The 16,514-nt window shown below is 33.4% G+C and overlaps 2 protein-coding genes and 1 long non-coding RNA gene across 3 annotated transcripts; 1 reads left to right on the top strand and 2 right to left on the bottom strand.

Annotated features, from left to right (window-relative positions):
• Positions 1 to 834: 834 nt before the first annotated feature.
• Positions 835 to 6,277, bottom strand: LOC140986502 (succinate dehydrogenase [ubiquinone] flavoprotein subunit 1, mitochondrial-like). The gene is made up of 16 exons (XM_073454776.1): positions 6,009 to 6,277; positions 5,437 to 5,604; positions 4,941 to 5,028; positions 4,371 to 4,517; positions 4,153 to 4,293; positions 3,797 to 3,882; positions 3,598 to 3,690; positions 3,417 to 3,480; positions 3,159 to 3,302; positions 2,439 to 2,626; positions 2,193 to 2,367; positions 1,937 to 2,107; positions 1,769 to 1,838; positions 1,552 to 1,672; positions 1,426 to 1,463; positions 835 to 1,117 (listed from the first exon to the last, which is right to left on the bottom strand). The coding sequence occupies exons 1-16, from the start codon at positions 6,102 to 6,104 to the stop codon at positions 1,015 to 1,017; spliced, it is 1,893 nt and encodes a 630-aa protein (XP_073310877.1). The 5' UTR covers positions 6,105 to 6,277; the 3' UTR covers positions 835 to 1,014.
• A 2,870-nt stretch (positions 6,278 to 9,147) lies between these two features.
• LOC140985490 (cholesterol 22-monohydroxylase CYP90B51-like) lies at positions 9,148 to 14,181 on the bottom strand. The gene is made up of 8 exons (XM_073453312.1): positions 13,844 to 14,181; positions 13,417 to 13,741; positions 13,189 to 13,341; positions 12,858 to 13,094; positions 12,044 to 12,127; positions 11,875 to 11,953; positions 11,621 to 11,727; positions 9,148 to 9,787 (listed from the first exon to the last, which is right to left on the bottom strand). The coding sequence occupies exons 1-8, from the start codon at positions 14,035 to 14,037 to the stop codon at positions 9,515 to 9,517; spliced, it is 1,452 nt and encodes a 483-aa protein (XP_073309413.1). The 5' UTR covers positions 14,038 to 14,181; the 3' UTR covers positions 9,148 to 9,514.
• LOC140985491 (uncharacterized) lies at positions 9,794 to 11,089 on the top strand. Its single transcript, XR_012176782.1, has 2 exons — positions 9,794 to 10,023; positions 10,055 to 11,089. It is a non-coding gene; the product is annotated as an uncharacterized lncRNA (long non-coding RNA).
• Positions 14,182 to 16,514: the final 2,333 nt, after the last annotated feature.

The following is a 16,514-nucleotide window of genomic DNA, read 5'->3' as shown; positions in this document are numbered from 1 at the left end:
CTGTTATGCTTAAAAATTATTTTAAGATTCATGAATAAAATTTACAAAAATTTCTTCCCTTCAAAATTCATGAATAAAATTTACAGAGATTCAGATTTTATCAGAGTGAGTAATGGAAGCGAGGCCAAGGAGAAAAAAAAAGAAAGAAATAAGATAAGAGAGTGATGAAGGCGTAAGAGATTTATTCCAATTTTTAAATAAAACTTAAAACTTAAAAATATAAAAAAAAAAAAAATTCTACCCTAATTTGGCGGGCCAACCCGCCCCGTTTGGGCTCGACCCATCTTGGCCCGCAACCCAAACGGGCTCAGCTCATTTGGCCCGCCTCCAAACGGGCTGATATTTTATTAACTCAACCCGCTCAATTTTTATAGCGGGGTGGGCCGACCCGACGGGCCTGACCCAATTTGACAAGTCTAGTCAGTGGCACTTTACTCTGCTGGCAAATAGATGAATAATTTCATGTGAACAAAAATAAAATGAAATGTACGATCACTTTACTTATTTTGTAACAGCAATGTTAAAATAAAAAACAAAAATTACAAGTACTGTTTTATTATTATTTTGTAAAACATCATTCAAATAATTATGAAAATGACCCTTTACTCTCAGCCTCAATTTTTTTCATCATTTATTAACATTTATCGATTGGTAAATTATTTGAAATTGCATGTGTCAGACGTATATAAATAGATACAGGTCAATCTCCTAGATTTCTACATAAATAAAATCATGTAAAGTGACCTTTCTATGTAGAATAAGGAAAAACACCTTTTTGCGCGAGAATAAGCTCATTATTCGTCTGCATGTCAAGTTAAAAGGGACAAAAAATAGAGAAAACGCACGAAACCACACTTAGCTTTGAGATTGAGGCTCACTTCATGCTGCAGCTGATCAGCACGAGTGAAAACAAATACCATGATTTCGTCCTTTATTAATTTATTAAATTACATTATTGCGCAAACTCGGTCGTTAGTAACAAAATCTCCGCTGCGCTCGATAGCAAATGGATTATCAGTACACTCGAGCTTTTGGTGGGAATGTTTCGATTTCATCGTCCAGTGTGTTCATGTGAACTGGCCTGTAGTCCAGTCGAACTTTCTCATTTTCCCAGTATCTGCAAACCAGAGAACAAGCTTTGTTAACGAGAACGGAAACAAATCAACTTGTAGGCTATATAGCATATCATAAAGCATCTGGAGATGAGGGGGTGGAAGAGGAGAATCCTTCTAAAATGAAATTCTTCTAATTTTATTACTGTGATTTTCAAATGACATAAGTTTCTGCCCCTCCCCCAGAATTTTTTTCGTGTCACGATCACGGCTTATATAGTTCATCAAGAAACAAAAAAAATGTGGACTCTGCAGTCAGATAACCTAAAAAGAAGTGCAGAAGCAAGCGACATTAAGAGAAAAAAAACCTCACCCTAATGTATGTTTCATCCAGTTCTCATCATCTCTTGTCTGCAAATTGGCATACAAGATTCAGTATTCTAAAATGATGAAGAAAAGGGAAAGATACATACAGCAAAAGGTTTAGATTAGAACTAACCGTAAAATCCTCACGTGCATGAGCTCCTCTACTTTCTTTCCTGGCTTCAGCAGAGTGCATGGTGATGCATGCATTGATTAAAAGGTTTTCCAACTCAATTGTCTCTACTAAGTCGGAGTTCCTACAAAGGTTTAACCAAACAAGAAATGTAAAACATTAAAACACCAGTATTCAGTTAAAACATTCAATATAGGCATATTCCCAAAAATTAATGTACCAAATCAAGCTTCTGTCCTTCAATTTCACATCATCAAAACTCTCCCATGCCTTATCGATCAACTGACAACCTGGAACAGACAAAAATTTAAGCAACAAGAATGAGGAGTTCAATGTTCTTTGCCATTTGGACTTGCATGCGAATGGAACTGTTGAAGATCTTGCATACCTTCCTCCAGTGTTTCCTGAGTCCGAAACACAGCAGCATTGTTTTGCATTATCCGCTGCATGTTCAGCCGGATTTTTGAGGTAGGGATGGAGCCATTTGAATTTCTAAGCTTGTCGAGCCATGCAATTGTCTTCTGTCCTGCATCGTTTTCTAGAGGGTTTTGTTTCTCTCCTACAACATCGCAAGTAAATGTATCTCAATATCATAGTCATGAAGCACAACTTATCGACCAATAGATCAATGAAAGTCTGGGCACCTGGCCTGTGGATTTCTGCAACCCTGTTTGCACACGCCCGTCCAAAGACCACAATGTCCAGGAGTGAATTTGCTCCAAGTCGATTGGCCCCATGCACTGATGCACAGGCAGCTTCCCCAGCAGCAAATAGTCCAGGAACCACGGCATCGGGATCACCATCTTTGATGGTAACAACCTGTACAACACCACAAAATTTAGAAAAATTTCCATATAGTTGATGAGTTATTCAATGTGCTTCAATTGTACCTCTCCATGGTGATTCGTTGGGATTCCCCCCATATTATAGTGGACAGTGGGTAAAACAGGAATCGGCTCCTTCGTAACGTCAACGCCAGCAAATATAGCAGCAGTTTCGGAAATACCCGGAAGTCTCTCCTTGAGGACCTCAGGGGGCAAGTGGTTCAAGTGAAGGTAGATGTGATCTTTCAAGGGTCCTGTTTAGATGCAAGGTATAATGTATCAGACATATAATGGAGGTACATGGAATTCAAGGAGTATCAAATCATTTTCCTCGGCCAAATTTTCCTTTTCTTCTGCTGCTGTTCCACCAACCCACATAATGACAATTTAAACTGAAACAATTTTGTTTAATCAGCAACCATGGGATCAGAGGTAGGCAGCAACAGCACTCAAACCAGAAAAGGATCTATAAATTGTTATATGACATGGAATCACATACACTAGTAAGGTTGATAGACTTCAACAGGGAATTAAACCTAGGGCTTTCAATTGATAAAAAGCACAAGATCAACTTTTCTTGCTTGTCTAGTATACAACATTCATTGCACAATTTCAGAATAATGGAAATTGCTTCCTCTAGGTTAAAAATAAAAAAATTTACTTCTAGCTATCATTAAAAGACTTGAAGCAAACCATTTGAGAATGTAGTCTTATGTAGAAATGAAGTTATCCTGGTGTATTTTAAAAGCATTTAACCAGATTTTCTGCACAATAACAATAACATACCAACACCACGCCCTTCTCTGATCTCCATAGTCATAGATCTTGATACAACATCTCTAGATGCAAGATCCTTGGCTGTTGGTGCATAACGTTCCATGAATCTCTCACCTTCACTATTCCTAAGTATACCACCTTCACCTCGGGACCCTGACCATCGAATGGACAAGGTACATGAACAGATTTGAAATGTGAGGACAGAAATAATCGGTGCTTGACGCAATGGAAGGATTATATGTCATATAAAAATAACAACATATGAACCTTCGGTGATCAGGCACCCAGCACCATATATACCAGTAGGGTGAAACTGAACAAACTCAAGATCCTGCAAGCGAAAAGCCAAAACAATAGTAGTTAGAGAAAAGATTATTTTTTTCACATGAAGCTCCATTTCATTATCCTTCACACAAAGATGGCATCCATAACAAACATTTATTCAGACCTCAAGAGGCAATCCCGCACGTGAAACCATAGCATTGCCATCTCCAGTGCAAGTGTGAGCAGAAGTTGCTGAGAAGTATGCTCTGCCATAACCCTAAAAGGAATACAACAAAAATATTTCTTGGGTGCTGTAATAAATATTATAAAAAGGATTTATTATGTATCACAATGATTTCGAATATGCTTCCAGAAAGAAGTACCCCAGTAGCAAGGATTGTGGAGGCAGCACGGAACCGGTGTAAGGTCCCATCCTCCATATTTAAGGCAATAACACCATGGCAGCTACCTGAAAGACATAAAGTTTCGAACACATTGATAAATAAAGAAGTGAGTGTGTTCATTTTGATATGTTCAAATAGGATTAGAAGAAATTCAGAGGGAATAAGATCATGTTTTTTGTATTAAATTAAGTAAAAAGAAACTTGGAAGAATTCAATGCATAGAAAATATAAAAGACACGGAACAAGTGGCATGAGGATAGGTATGAAAGAAGGAGACGCACATAATAAAATTAATGGTCTAGAGAAATATGTAGAAGGAAAACTGGGAAACCTACCATCTTTCCTCATGAGTAAATCAAGGGCAAAATACTCCACAAAAAATTGGGTATTATGCTTCATAGCCTGGCCATATAGCGTATGCAGCAAAGCATGACCGGTTCGATCAGCAGCACATGCACAACGATATGCTTGTCCACCTAAATAAAATAGAGATTGCGTTACTGGAAGAAAATAAAATCCTATAATTTGTTTCAGCTGTAGTTTTCAATCGTACCTTTCCCAAAATCCAAGCTTTGACCACCAAATGCCCGCTGATAAATTTTACCATCCTCGGTCCGGGAGAAAGGTAAGCCATAGTTCTCAAGCTCTATAACTGCTTTTGGTGCTTCCCTACACATGTACTGAATAGCATCCTGATCGCCTAGAGAAACATAATAGAAATTTGTGTAAAGATAAATACCGCAATGGGTCCTGGGTTCATGTCAAACCAAATGTCCATGCATATTAAAAAGACATCGAAATTATTATTTTTCATCTTGCACCTCTTGAAATTTCGGATCCTTTCAAACAAAAATTAAACATTTAATGCAGGACAAGATTATTATCATCTATCAGACTTTCTTCCTAACAAAATCCCTGCCTTTTCCTTTTCTTTTTCCTTTTCCTTTTCCTTTGAACTTATTCCACTCTAGAATGGTTTCAAGTACGGTTATATATCACAGTGGAAAAACAAAAAAATTGTTTCTACACTCTTCTCATAAACAATGACACAGAAATCAAAACGTGTTCCAGAGGACAGCGAGAGGAAGAATAAGTTATGTGACCTAATGTGAAGAAACCGTACCCAGCCAATCGCTTCCCTTTACTGTATCATACATGTGCCACCTCCAATCATCCTCAGTCATATTTCCCAGAGCAGCGTTTATACCGCCCTACACAAAACACAAAGAGACGTATACCAGAATCACAGAAGATGAAAGAGCATAAAAGTTCATCATTGACAGGAGGAGCAGAAATTTTGTCTGCACGGTAGCACAACACTGTCAAAGAAATCATATTGTGAATGAGAACGCTTCTTAGAAGCAAAGTAAACAATTTAATAATTTACAAACCAACATGCAGGTCAGAACAAAAAAAAACAATAACATCACTAGATCTCAAACTAACGACATTAAACAGTCAACTTCTCGTTCCAATCACTCTATAACAAACATAAATAAAAGACATCGTCAAAAACTAAGAGAAAGATTGGAAAGAATATACTGTTAGGCTGGGAAAGTAAGATTGGCTTCAATGTGCATGCAATCAGTCGAATATTAAATCGATCCAAAATATAGTACCTGAGCTGCAACTGTGTGGGAACGAGTAGGGAAAAGCTTGGTGATGCAAGCTGTATTGAATCCATGCTCAGACAACCCTATTGCTGCCCTGAGCCCCGCACCTCCTGCACCCACCACCACCGCATCATAGGTGTGATCCACCACTGTATAGGATGGCCGTCCGTTATTCTGTTTAAGAAATAACCTAACCTAAGAACTCAATTAAAATAACACGACAAAAATAAGATCTATAACACCAATCCAACCACCCCGATTAACTGAATCTCTAATTCACCTAAAATAAAAGATTAAGCTCCATCTCGAACTCACAAATTGCAAAAATCAACTTTTCTTCACGACAAATAAGCATCAATATTAAATGTTCTAAAACAACCAGGAACAATTGAATACCTCACAAAAATCAATCGGATTCGAACTGAACAATAAACAACTATAGCAATTACACCCCCGCTCACATCGACTCGCGCTATGCTTTCTCAAAGCTTATTCTACCACCAGTCCAAAGTGAGGACATCAAGCCAAAATGGATAGAACAAGCAATCAAATTAGAGAAAGGCGATAAGAAAACGTACCGGCTGCGTGGAAAAGAGACGGCGGATTGAGGCCGCCGAGGCAGAGGTGGATCCCTGAGAGGGAATGCGGAGGCCACGCGACACGCACCGCCACATCGCCTTTCAATTCCGGTAGCTGTATGAATCTATTTACTTTATCAATCAGTGAGATTAAAAGGTTTGAGTGTTCCAACAAAATTCGTGATCGAGATTTATCGTCTGTTTTGACTGTCACAAAAAGAGAGGAGAACGAACAAAAAATCAAGGCAAAAGTTCGATTAGTAGTTTGAGCTGCTTGTTTACTTGGAACGTTATTTAGTTTTTTTTCCCCGAAACCGCTAACTTTTTTTAAAAAAAATTATATAACAACAATAAATTCATATTAGTCATGAGTAGGTCTCTTGTGATACGGCTTCACGAATCTTTATCTGTGAAACGAGTCAACTCTACTGATATTCACAATAAAAAAATAATATTTTTAACATAAAAAGTAATATTTTTTTATGGATTACCTAAATAAGAAATTTGTCTCACAAATACGACACGTGAGATCATTTCAAATAAGTTTTTGATTTCATTTATTATACACAAAAATAAAAATCAAATATTCACAAATTTTCGGACTAAAACCAAAGAGAGACTAACTTGCAATATTAAAATTGAATTTTTCTCGAATATTAATTAAGGAATGGGAAAAAAGGGGTTATTTGTATTAAAAAAAATTTTGTATTATAAATGAAAATAAATTTTTATCATTAAAAAAAATACAATTTGTCGAATTTTACTAATTTGGTTTGGTAAAAAGTAGGAGTTTATAAAAATACGGTAATTACTTAATCCAATTTTATTAAAATTGAACCTAGATTAAATCAATTCTTAAGTTTTAATAAATTTAATTTTTGAAACTAGAAATTCAATCTATTATATTTGATATTAATAAGGGGAGAACTTCCATCAAATAATTAGATTTACCTTTTTAAAAACTGGAATGTAATTAATAATTTATTCATTAAATAAATTAAATACATTTACGAAAAATATTTCTAATTTGATAAACTGGATTTTCGGGTTAGAATTATGAGAAAATAATAAAATTTTAATGGTGACATAATTTTTTAATATATGATTAATTTTAATTGATTTTGTAGTCGAAATTTGTTTTTCTATTTTTTCCCACTCGATTTCACTGTTTTTGACCCCATTCAGCCCAACTTTTTTATGAGCCTGACACGTGTTGGGCTATAGAGATCATTCATGTGGCCAAGTAGTGGCCACTATTAGAATGGGCTTAGTCGCCGCCATGCCCAATGAGATTCAAATTTAGGGGTAAAAAGGTCTAATTCTTTGAATAATGTATGATATAAACTATCACAAAAATTATTGTTAGACAATTTTATTAGTTAATTTTGTGAGACGATTATTCTATTTGAATCTTTCGTAAAAAAATATTATTTTTTATATCAAAAATATTTTATTTTATTTTTTTGTAAATAATTGGTATGGTTGACTGTCTCACAAATAAAAATTTAAAGAACGTCTCACAAGAAACATATTCATAAATTACAACCCGAATTATATTTGTATCTTAAAAAAATAAAAGATATTTAATGAAAAATTAACTTTTAATTTATATGGATGACGTGGAGGATGATCTCCAATTGTGAGCAAACACATATTCGATTTAAAAAATAAAATTAAAAATAAAAATAGAGAAAAAATTGTCCTGCTTAAACAATTATTTTAATTAATTATCAACAAATCCGAGAATAAATAATTTTCAAAACTCTTAAATTTCAATACAATCTCTAACATTTTTCCATAAAAATCGCTTAAACTTGACCAAAAACATGTCACAATTCGCATAGTAAATATCTGATCAATATCCCTTTTCAAATTATCTCAAATTCCTGCGGACGCGACATTTCAGTTTAATTTCTAATAGTGTACTGCCACATTCGTGGTTTGGCAAAAACTTGTGTGAGACGGTCTCACGGGTTGTATTTTGTGAGATGAGTATCTTATTTGGATCTTCCATGAAAAATTATTATTTTTTATGCTAAAAATATTACTTTTTATTGTGAATATCGTTAGGATTGACTCGTCTCACATATAAAGATTCATGAGACCGTCTCACAAGAAACCTACTCTCGTTGTTTTCATATAATTTTTTATGATTAATTTGATTTATATTATATTTATTTTTTTGTGATTCACAAATAATAATAAATAAATAAAGGTGAAAAAACCTTTATGACATCATATCTATATTTATTATATATAAAAGTTGAGACTCTTATAAGTCCCACTTTACAACATCAATTAGTTTTTACAAAAATATCATATTCATTTAGGTACCTAACCACTTTAAAAATTCAAAAATTCACATATTATATCTACAAATCACATGTTTAATATAAATGCAGTATCTTTATCCATATAATAATTTAAAACTATAACAAAATTTTACGAATCAATTCGATTTATTAATGACCATAATCATGATTGATATACGTAACCGTCATTATTTTGTACATGTATTACGTGTACATCGTTCATTGTTATATAATAAAAAATATGGGAAATAAAAGACAACACACAAATTATGTGGAAGAATAATTATTATGCACAATAATTACTCGAGGGGGTTAAAAGTGACACAAATCCAATAATTAATAGCACAACACATTACCACATATTAGAATTGACATTATTGCTATGGCCTTAGTGGACGAGAGGAATTGTTTGGGTGGGCCTAAAAATTAACTCTAGGAGATAAGAAATGAATTGTTGCCATTCTACTACACCAAAGAGATTTCATAAATTTTTTGTTCACTACACCTAATAAGTTCCATTTTTTTTTAAAAAAAAATTCATCTTGACATTTATTTTTTGTTGAAATTTCACATCTCTAATTTTGTAATAAATGTGTGGCGTCAAGACCGGAAATTGATAGTCTTTTTGGTTCAGCTGGTAAGACGAGATAATGAAATATATATGATGACTCTAATCATTTTATAAAACATGAGTCAATCGCTTGAGCTGCTGTGCGGTTTAAAAGATTTGAGTTGCACCATTACCATCAGCTATAACTTTTGGTAAAACGACAAGCGCTNCTATTCATCCTAATGTTGAATATATATATTCAACATTAGGATGAATAGACAACAATGTTACACGGTGTAGTAATGATTACTTAACATCTACAACTCCACTCATTAAATTTAAAAATACAAACTCCATTCATAAAATTAATTAATGCAATGTACAAAGTAGGAGAAAAAAGAAATAAAGATGGCTAATTAAATTTGATGATGGTTGGCACATACATATGTGGTCCTAATATATAGTATACACACATCAATGGATCTTTACATGTTTCCTTCCATAATAAATTCTTCATGTGAACCTAAAAAGTGAAGCCAAAAGAACCGTTTGAAAATCCAATAGAAACCTCACTTTCGGCATACAGAATCCTCATTTTATTCCCTTCCAACATCCATCCACCCCCACTCAATGCATTCATTCTATTATTCCCTTGATCTTTCCCTTTCCGCGGCGAAAGCGAGGTGTCGGACCCTTATAGGCAGGCCTCCGGGGAAATCAACGAATGGGAAAGCGACGGCGTGATCCGGCTCGGCTAAGATCCACCGAAATCTGAGGACTAAATGGTGGATGAATAAGGCCATTTGTAATTTGGCCAGTTCGGAGCCTGCGCACAGGCGTGGTCCTCCACCAAATGGCATGAATGAGAGATTGTTTGTGGTGCTTGAATTCGATGATCCTCCCTTAGTAGTGTTACTCTGTGACACAATAATAAATAAATAAGAATATTATGTGGTTTCTGTTCGGCTATATTATGTCGATAGTTATATTGTCTTGCTGGTTTAAGACAACCGAGACACCAATAGATCCGTATAATTAAATGAAGATGGCGACTTTCGCATTCATTCGAGGAAAAAGTGGAGCCTTGTGATTTTTGTGAAATCGGTAAAACAGTTAGGACTCGGTTCATCTAATGGTGGTAAAAGAGTTGCATGTATTTTTTCACGTTAAAGATAGAATCGAAGTAACCAGTGAAATTTGAAACTAATGCACGTATCAATAAATAATAACCAAGTGAGTGATAAATGATGCACTTATTTGGTAATTTTATCAAATAGGAGTAATATATTAGAAAATGTTTTTTTTTAAAAAAAAATAGAAATAAAAATGGGTTAGAGTTGGACCAGCAAGAAGAGGGCTCAATCAACAGGGAAAAGCAATCGTGCAAGCGCACGTGCAACCCCACAATCCACATGGGGACTTTAATTATCGGTCTTCCACTCCCCCCGCCCCACACGCACGTGTGGAAGGCAATGATTGTCTATGTTCGCACCCACTGTTTTACGGTGGGCCTCTGGCTCCGTACGCGTTTTTGCAACATCCATATTGATCATGACGGTTCATTAGGTGGGACCCTAATCTTCAAGGTATTCCATTTGGATATTATTATTATTATTTGTTAAATAAATATATTTCGAGCCCAACGGCTCAATAAAACAAATAGATGTCGAGTTCGAAATTCTATTTATTTAAGTATCAAAATAATAATCGCATTCCCGGTATTATATAGAGTTAATTTTTTTTAATAATTTATGTTTACAATAGCAAAAATATATATAAAAAGTGAGAATTTTGATATGTTACATATCTATCGTGCACATGTATGTGAGCATCGAAAGGGAGACAATCGCTTATTAGATGTACAATTTTGATATGTTTTATTACATCTAATAGATAAGTGTCACCTCATCGATATTCACATAATACAATAAGAACACACACCCGCCTTAGGAGAAGCTATCTCAAACCAAGGGCTTTGGTGAATCCCTTATCCATTTATTTATCCACAAAAATATAACAAGGGGGGAAAAAGAAAGAAGAAGAAGATATTAACCATTCACGTAATGTTGGTCAATCACTCAATCTCAATTATTTTCATTGGCACCACATACTTTTATTCCAAATTCTACGTTGTATCTTATTTCCCATATTTGTCTATAATATTTAAGTACAAATCTAAAAAATACTAGCTAATAAATTTCATTTGTTTTATAAATAATTATACCACGACAAAAAATTTATAATATTATTTTAAATTACATAAAATTATTTGCATATATAATATATTTTCTTAATATAGAGATGAGATAAAATGTGAGATCTATCCTCTCCTACGTGACAATGCACATGTATATCATGAATAGACATAGTCCAAGAATAGAATTCACATGCTATTTTTTGAGCTCTCCTATATTCCATATATTTCAAGAATAGTTTTTTTGTGAGATAGTCTCACGAATCTTTATCTGTGAGACGGGTCAACCCTACCGATATTCGAAATAAAAAATAATATTCTTAAAATAAAAAGTAATATTTTTTCATGGATGAACCAAATAAGATATCTGTCTCACAAAATACGACCCGTGAGACCGTCTCACACAAGTTTTTATCATGTTTCAAACATGGTGATATATTTTCACTAAATTAATTTATTATATAGTTTCTAATTATTTAAATTAAAATCTATATTATCCAACACATATATATATATCATAAAATTTAGATTTTTTTTTTTTTTTTGAATAACAAACCTGCCATCTCCATGGATTGAAGTCCGAGGGTTGGTCAAAAAGTGAGGGATCTAAATGCACAGCAGCAATCACAGGCAATACCTTCCACCCACATGGAATGTCATAACCTTTTCAAATATCACCAATTTTTGTTTTGTTAAAAAATGTTATAAATTTATTTATTAAATATAAAAAGTCAAAGACAATAATTTTCTTTTTTAAAAAAATGGGTTTTTTTTTTTAAATTTATACACGACGAGAAATAATACTCTCACCTTCATAGCAAACGTCTTTCAGGGATTTTCTATGCAAGAATCTTACAACATTTCCAAGCCTTAATGTTTCACTTATCACCTGAAATATTTAAGCACACATCGTATCTCTTTCGTTTGAACGTAAGCATATAATTCTGTCGATGAATACAGGTAAGCTAAGTAAACTTACGCATTGCGTGAAGGTCATTTTCTTGTAATCGTCCCAAGTAAGTTGAGTCTCCTCTTTTTCTCCAGCAATTTCCAAGTGTTCTTCCTGATGAAAATATTAAATACTTGAAAAGTCATCAAATTGTGTCGTTCTTATGATAAAATATATATTTAATTAATTTTGTATCGAGACGAGGGAAGTAAGTGTGATGGCTATGTTCTGGATACATTTTCCATTACATTTTATATATCAAGAATTTTTTTTTAATTCAATATAAAAATATCTCATCATATTGTATATTAATCCGTAATATGGTATCTATGATAAAAAAAATATGTATCTTCCTAAATAAAAAATTATAATATAGATAATATTTTTTAAAGAGTAGGTTTCTTGTGAGACAGACTTACGAATCTTTATCTGTGAGACGGGTCAACCCTACCGATATTCACAATAAAAAAATAATACTCTTAACATAAAAAATAATATTTTTTTATGGATGACCCAAATAAGATATCTGTCTCACAAAATACGACATGTGAGACCGTCTCACACAAGTTTTTGCCTTTTTTAAAATAAGTTCCAAAAAATGTTTGCCCGGAAAATTCATCTATTTAACCTTTCACGAACTAATGTTTCGAGATATAAATTCGTGACATGTCTTACACTTGATATCTTATATTTTGTAGGGTAATTAAAAGGGCCAAAAAATATGGAGAAAAAATAAATAAATTTTAAAATTTTATTTGGAAAGAAGACTGCTGATCTAGAATATATTATAAAACCATGTTCATAATTAAAGAGAAAAATAAACTAATGACGATTGATGCTTTACTCTTAATCGCTGAACCGCAGTGGGACAACTCTGCAGGAAGTAGATTGCCAAAGCTATCGCAACCGACGAAGTCTCGTGTCCTGCAAACAGCAAGCTCAACACAAGATCAAGAATCTGTTCTTTCGAAAGATTTGAATTTCTCAGCACCCACCCGAGCAAATCATTCTCTTCCTCGATCTTTTTCTCCATCCTCTCCTCCATTTTCTCTTCGATGAACTTAAGAATCGTCGATCGAGACTGTGTATGTATCCGGAAAGACATGAACTTTAAGCAAAGCCGGAGTTATATATATGGTTTCGGAATTGTTTTGAATATGTATATTTTTTGGTACCTGTAATGCTTGTCTGTAAGCAGTCCCGGGGAAATTGAGAGGAGCAGAAACCACACCTTTCATGAATGTGATGTACTCTTTCTTGAGCTGTTCGGTCTCTGTTTTTCCAGGCTGCAAGCTCATTATATGCTCTGCCATTAGATTGAATGTGAACTGCGAAAACAAAAGCATCGATCTTTAAAGCAAGATTAGCGAGCGACTAAATTCTTGATATTCGATTTATTCTACCTTCTTGGCTTGATCTTGGGCGCAGATTACAGAGTCGTCCTTCCAAGAATCGAGAACCAACAGGGTGTGCTTTTCGACTTCGCGTAAGAGATGGGTTTTCAGCCTCGCATTGCTCAAGAAATTCAGAGAGATGATCCTCATATCCCTATGCATTTCTCCCACCAAAACCAACATCGACCATTTCCCGAGAATCCCGCCGATACTTCTCGGGTAACTACATTCAAACAGTTTACCTTCGTTCTGCAGAATGAATCTGTTCAGTCCAGCATCGGCTGACACAACTGTAGGCTCGCCAAATAGATGGGATTTGTAGATTTTCCCGTATCTGCATGAAACAGGAATCATCATCAAACCCGAAAAATCAAACTTTTTTGGCTGTTTAACTTGTGGGTTTCGTCTATTAACAGAAAATTTAACCAAGAATCACCTTGAAATATGTTCCTCCATGAATTTCCCAACCGTGGTAGCCGAATATGGCTTCAAATAGGCGATTGTTTCACCAAGAAAAGGCCAACCCATGCTACCTGGTGGAAGATTGAAAGGTTTTCGTCGTCTTCTACGGAAATTGAAGATAACCAAAGCGATGCTTACAAGAAACAAAACGAATTCCAAACCAAACATGGTTTCTTGTCAATTTTTTTTTTCTCCGATGAAAATATATTGCTTTTGAAGCTTTGAAAAGGGTTTTCTCCTGCTTTCTCCAAGAGTTTTACTACATCAAGCAGGCGGATTGGAGAGGAAGACGAAAGTATTTGAGTAGCTTTTAACCCAATAAGCTGCCATTTATAGGCATTAGTATTCTACCCTTTTTCAATAATAATAATAATTGTTATTATAATTAATTTCGAAAAATTATTATTATATATTATATTTATATATTATATATTATATTAAAATATCAATCAATGCAGTAAGATTTGATCTTTTGTTTGTGTTTGGCGTTTACATCCAAACGAGTGTAACATGTTAAATAATTAAAACTAAATTTTTTAAATGTTTTTTAATAAATATAAATTATATTAATTATAATATAATCCACAATATCAAACTCAATTTGCTTTCTTATTCTAATTTAAAGTTTAGGAAATGTTTACATATAGTGATTATTGATTTTTCTTCACAAATTGATAGATTATCGATTCTTTGTTTACATAGAGTTTAAACTAATATCGAGACGATTTAAGTTCGATCTATTCATTCATAAGATTCGATACCGTATGTAAAAATATAGTTCAAAAAGAATGAATATGAGAATTTTAATGAAACAATTTTTGTACAATAAATATATAATCAAGTACAAGAATCATTTAATGTTATTTTTTAAGTAATTAATGTTATTTTAAATCCTGAGAAAATATATATTCTAAATCCAAGACTAAGAAAAGTGAATTACCGTAGGGAAGTAAATTAAAATGCTTGATTACATTTATTATAATGAAATATTTATCTTCCGAACCAAGAACAAAAACGCATATGAAACGGTCTCAAAAAGTCGATTTTATCTTATTAAACCCGACACACGAAAAATATTATTTTATATGTAAAAAATATTACTTTTCATCGTAGATGTGATTCGAATCGACATGTTTAACATATATAGATTTGTGAGACCGTTTCACAATAAAACTATTAATAAATATTGATTTTATTATCAGTGATTTTTTTTTAAAAGAAAGTTAAATGTATCTTGTGTGATTTTTTTTTAAAAAGAAAGTTAAATGTATCTTGTGTAATAAAATGTGTTCTTGCAAACCACCTTTTTGCTTTACGTTCGTGCGGTCTATACGACATCATCATTTTGTCCATTCTATTATTACAATTAATTTTTTAGATTTTTAGTTAATTAATTTATGTGAGATGATCGAAAAATGTAACTGTGTAATATAAATGATAAAAAAAAATTGATAGACATAATTTATAGTGTGATTAATTGTATGGTGTTTTGAATTGTAAGTTGAATGTGTGTTGATCAATCACAAAGATAATACCGAGTTAGGTAATACTCCAGCGATGAGCATATCCAAATTGAGCCCACATCGGATCATGGGCCCCACCATCCCTAGTCAAGAAAGAAGGCCCATGACATGTCCATATATTCTCTTATAAATATCAGGCTTGAGTGTCCAACTCATTCATATTCACTATAATGTTTTTCAGCAGTACCCTTAGCTACTCTCCCATTATATTATCAGTCTCTGACTTGAGCGTCGGATGAGCTACTCTTCTTCGTGATTTCATGCACATGACAAATTCGAAGCATGTGTCTGGACTAGTGTCACTTGCTGGAATCGGACCATAAATTTTCAATCAGTATCAGTATGTTTTATAATATATACACTATTTTATAAAAGTTGGGTAATTTATACAAACTTTTTTGATCCGACCTTATTACACCAACCTCATTTTACATTTTTTATCCTTGAAAAATACTATTTGCTTTCTCAAATTAATTGGCAAAACCAAAAATATTACAGTCACTATCTTCAGTTTTTCACCGAAATCTGATATTCACGTATCATCGTCTTCAGCTATGGTTTCCTCCCCCACAATGCAACAAACTACATACTCCCACTTCAAAAATACATTGCTTTTTCATCATTTTCCCGACGATTGCTCAACTTTCACCCCGTTAATCTTTTTTCTGTTGATTTCCCATTTCTTCACGAGGTTTATATGGTCCAAGAACCTACAGAGGCCGCGACAGCCAAAGTCGTCGGTTTCTTTTTTATGATTTTTTTTGGCGCTTTCTCTTTTTATTTAATATTTAATTTATCTTATAGTATTTTTTTTAATGTCACAAATATATTTATGCAAGATTTTTCAATTTACAACGGAAAATATTGGATTTTATTTCTATTTGATTATTTTGCTGCATGTTTTTTTTTTAAAATTTTATAGACATTTATTTATGTGTTGAACATATCAAAACATCTGTTATGTATATTTATGTGAGCACGGATGAAGTGACATCCACCCATCGAATGTATAATTTTGATATATTTCATTACATCAAATAGGTGAAACTCACCTCATCGATGCTAGTATAGGTGTGTACGATGCGTGCAGCATATCAAAATTAGGTAAAAACTTGTGTGATA

Source organism: Primulina huaijiensis, chromosome 10, assembly GCF_012295235.1.
Source record: "Primulina huaijiensis isolate GDHJ02 chromosome 10, ASM1229523v2, whole genome shotgun sequence".
Classification (NCBI taxonomy): domain Eukaryota; kingdom Viridiplantae; phylum Streptophyta; class Magnoliopsida; order Lamiales; family Gesneriaceae; genus Primulina; species Primulina huaijiensis.
This window is presented reverse-complemented; position numbering and strand designations above follow the sequence as displayed.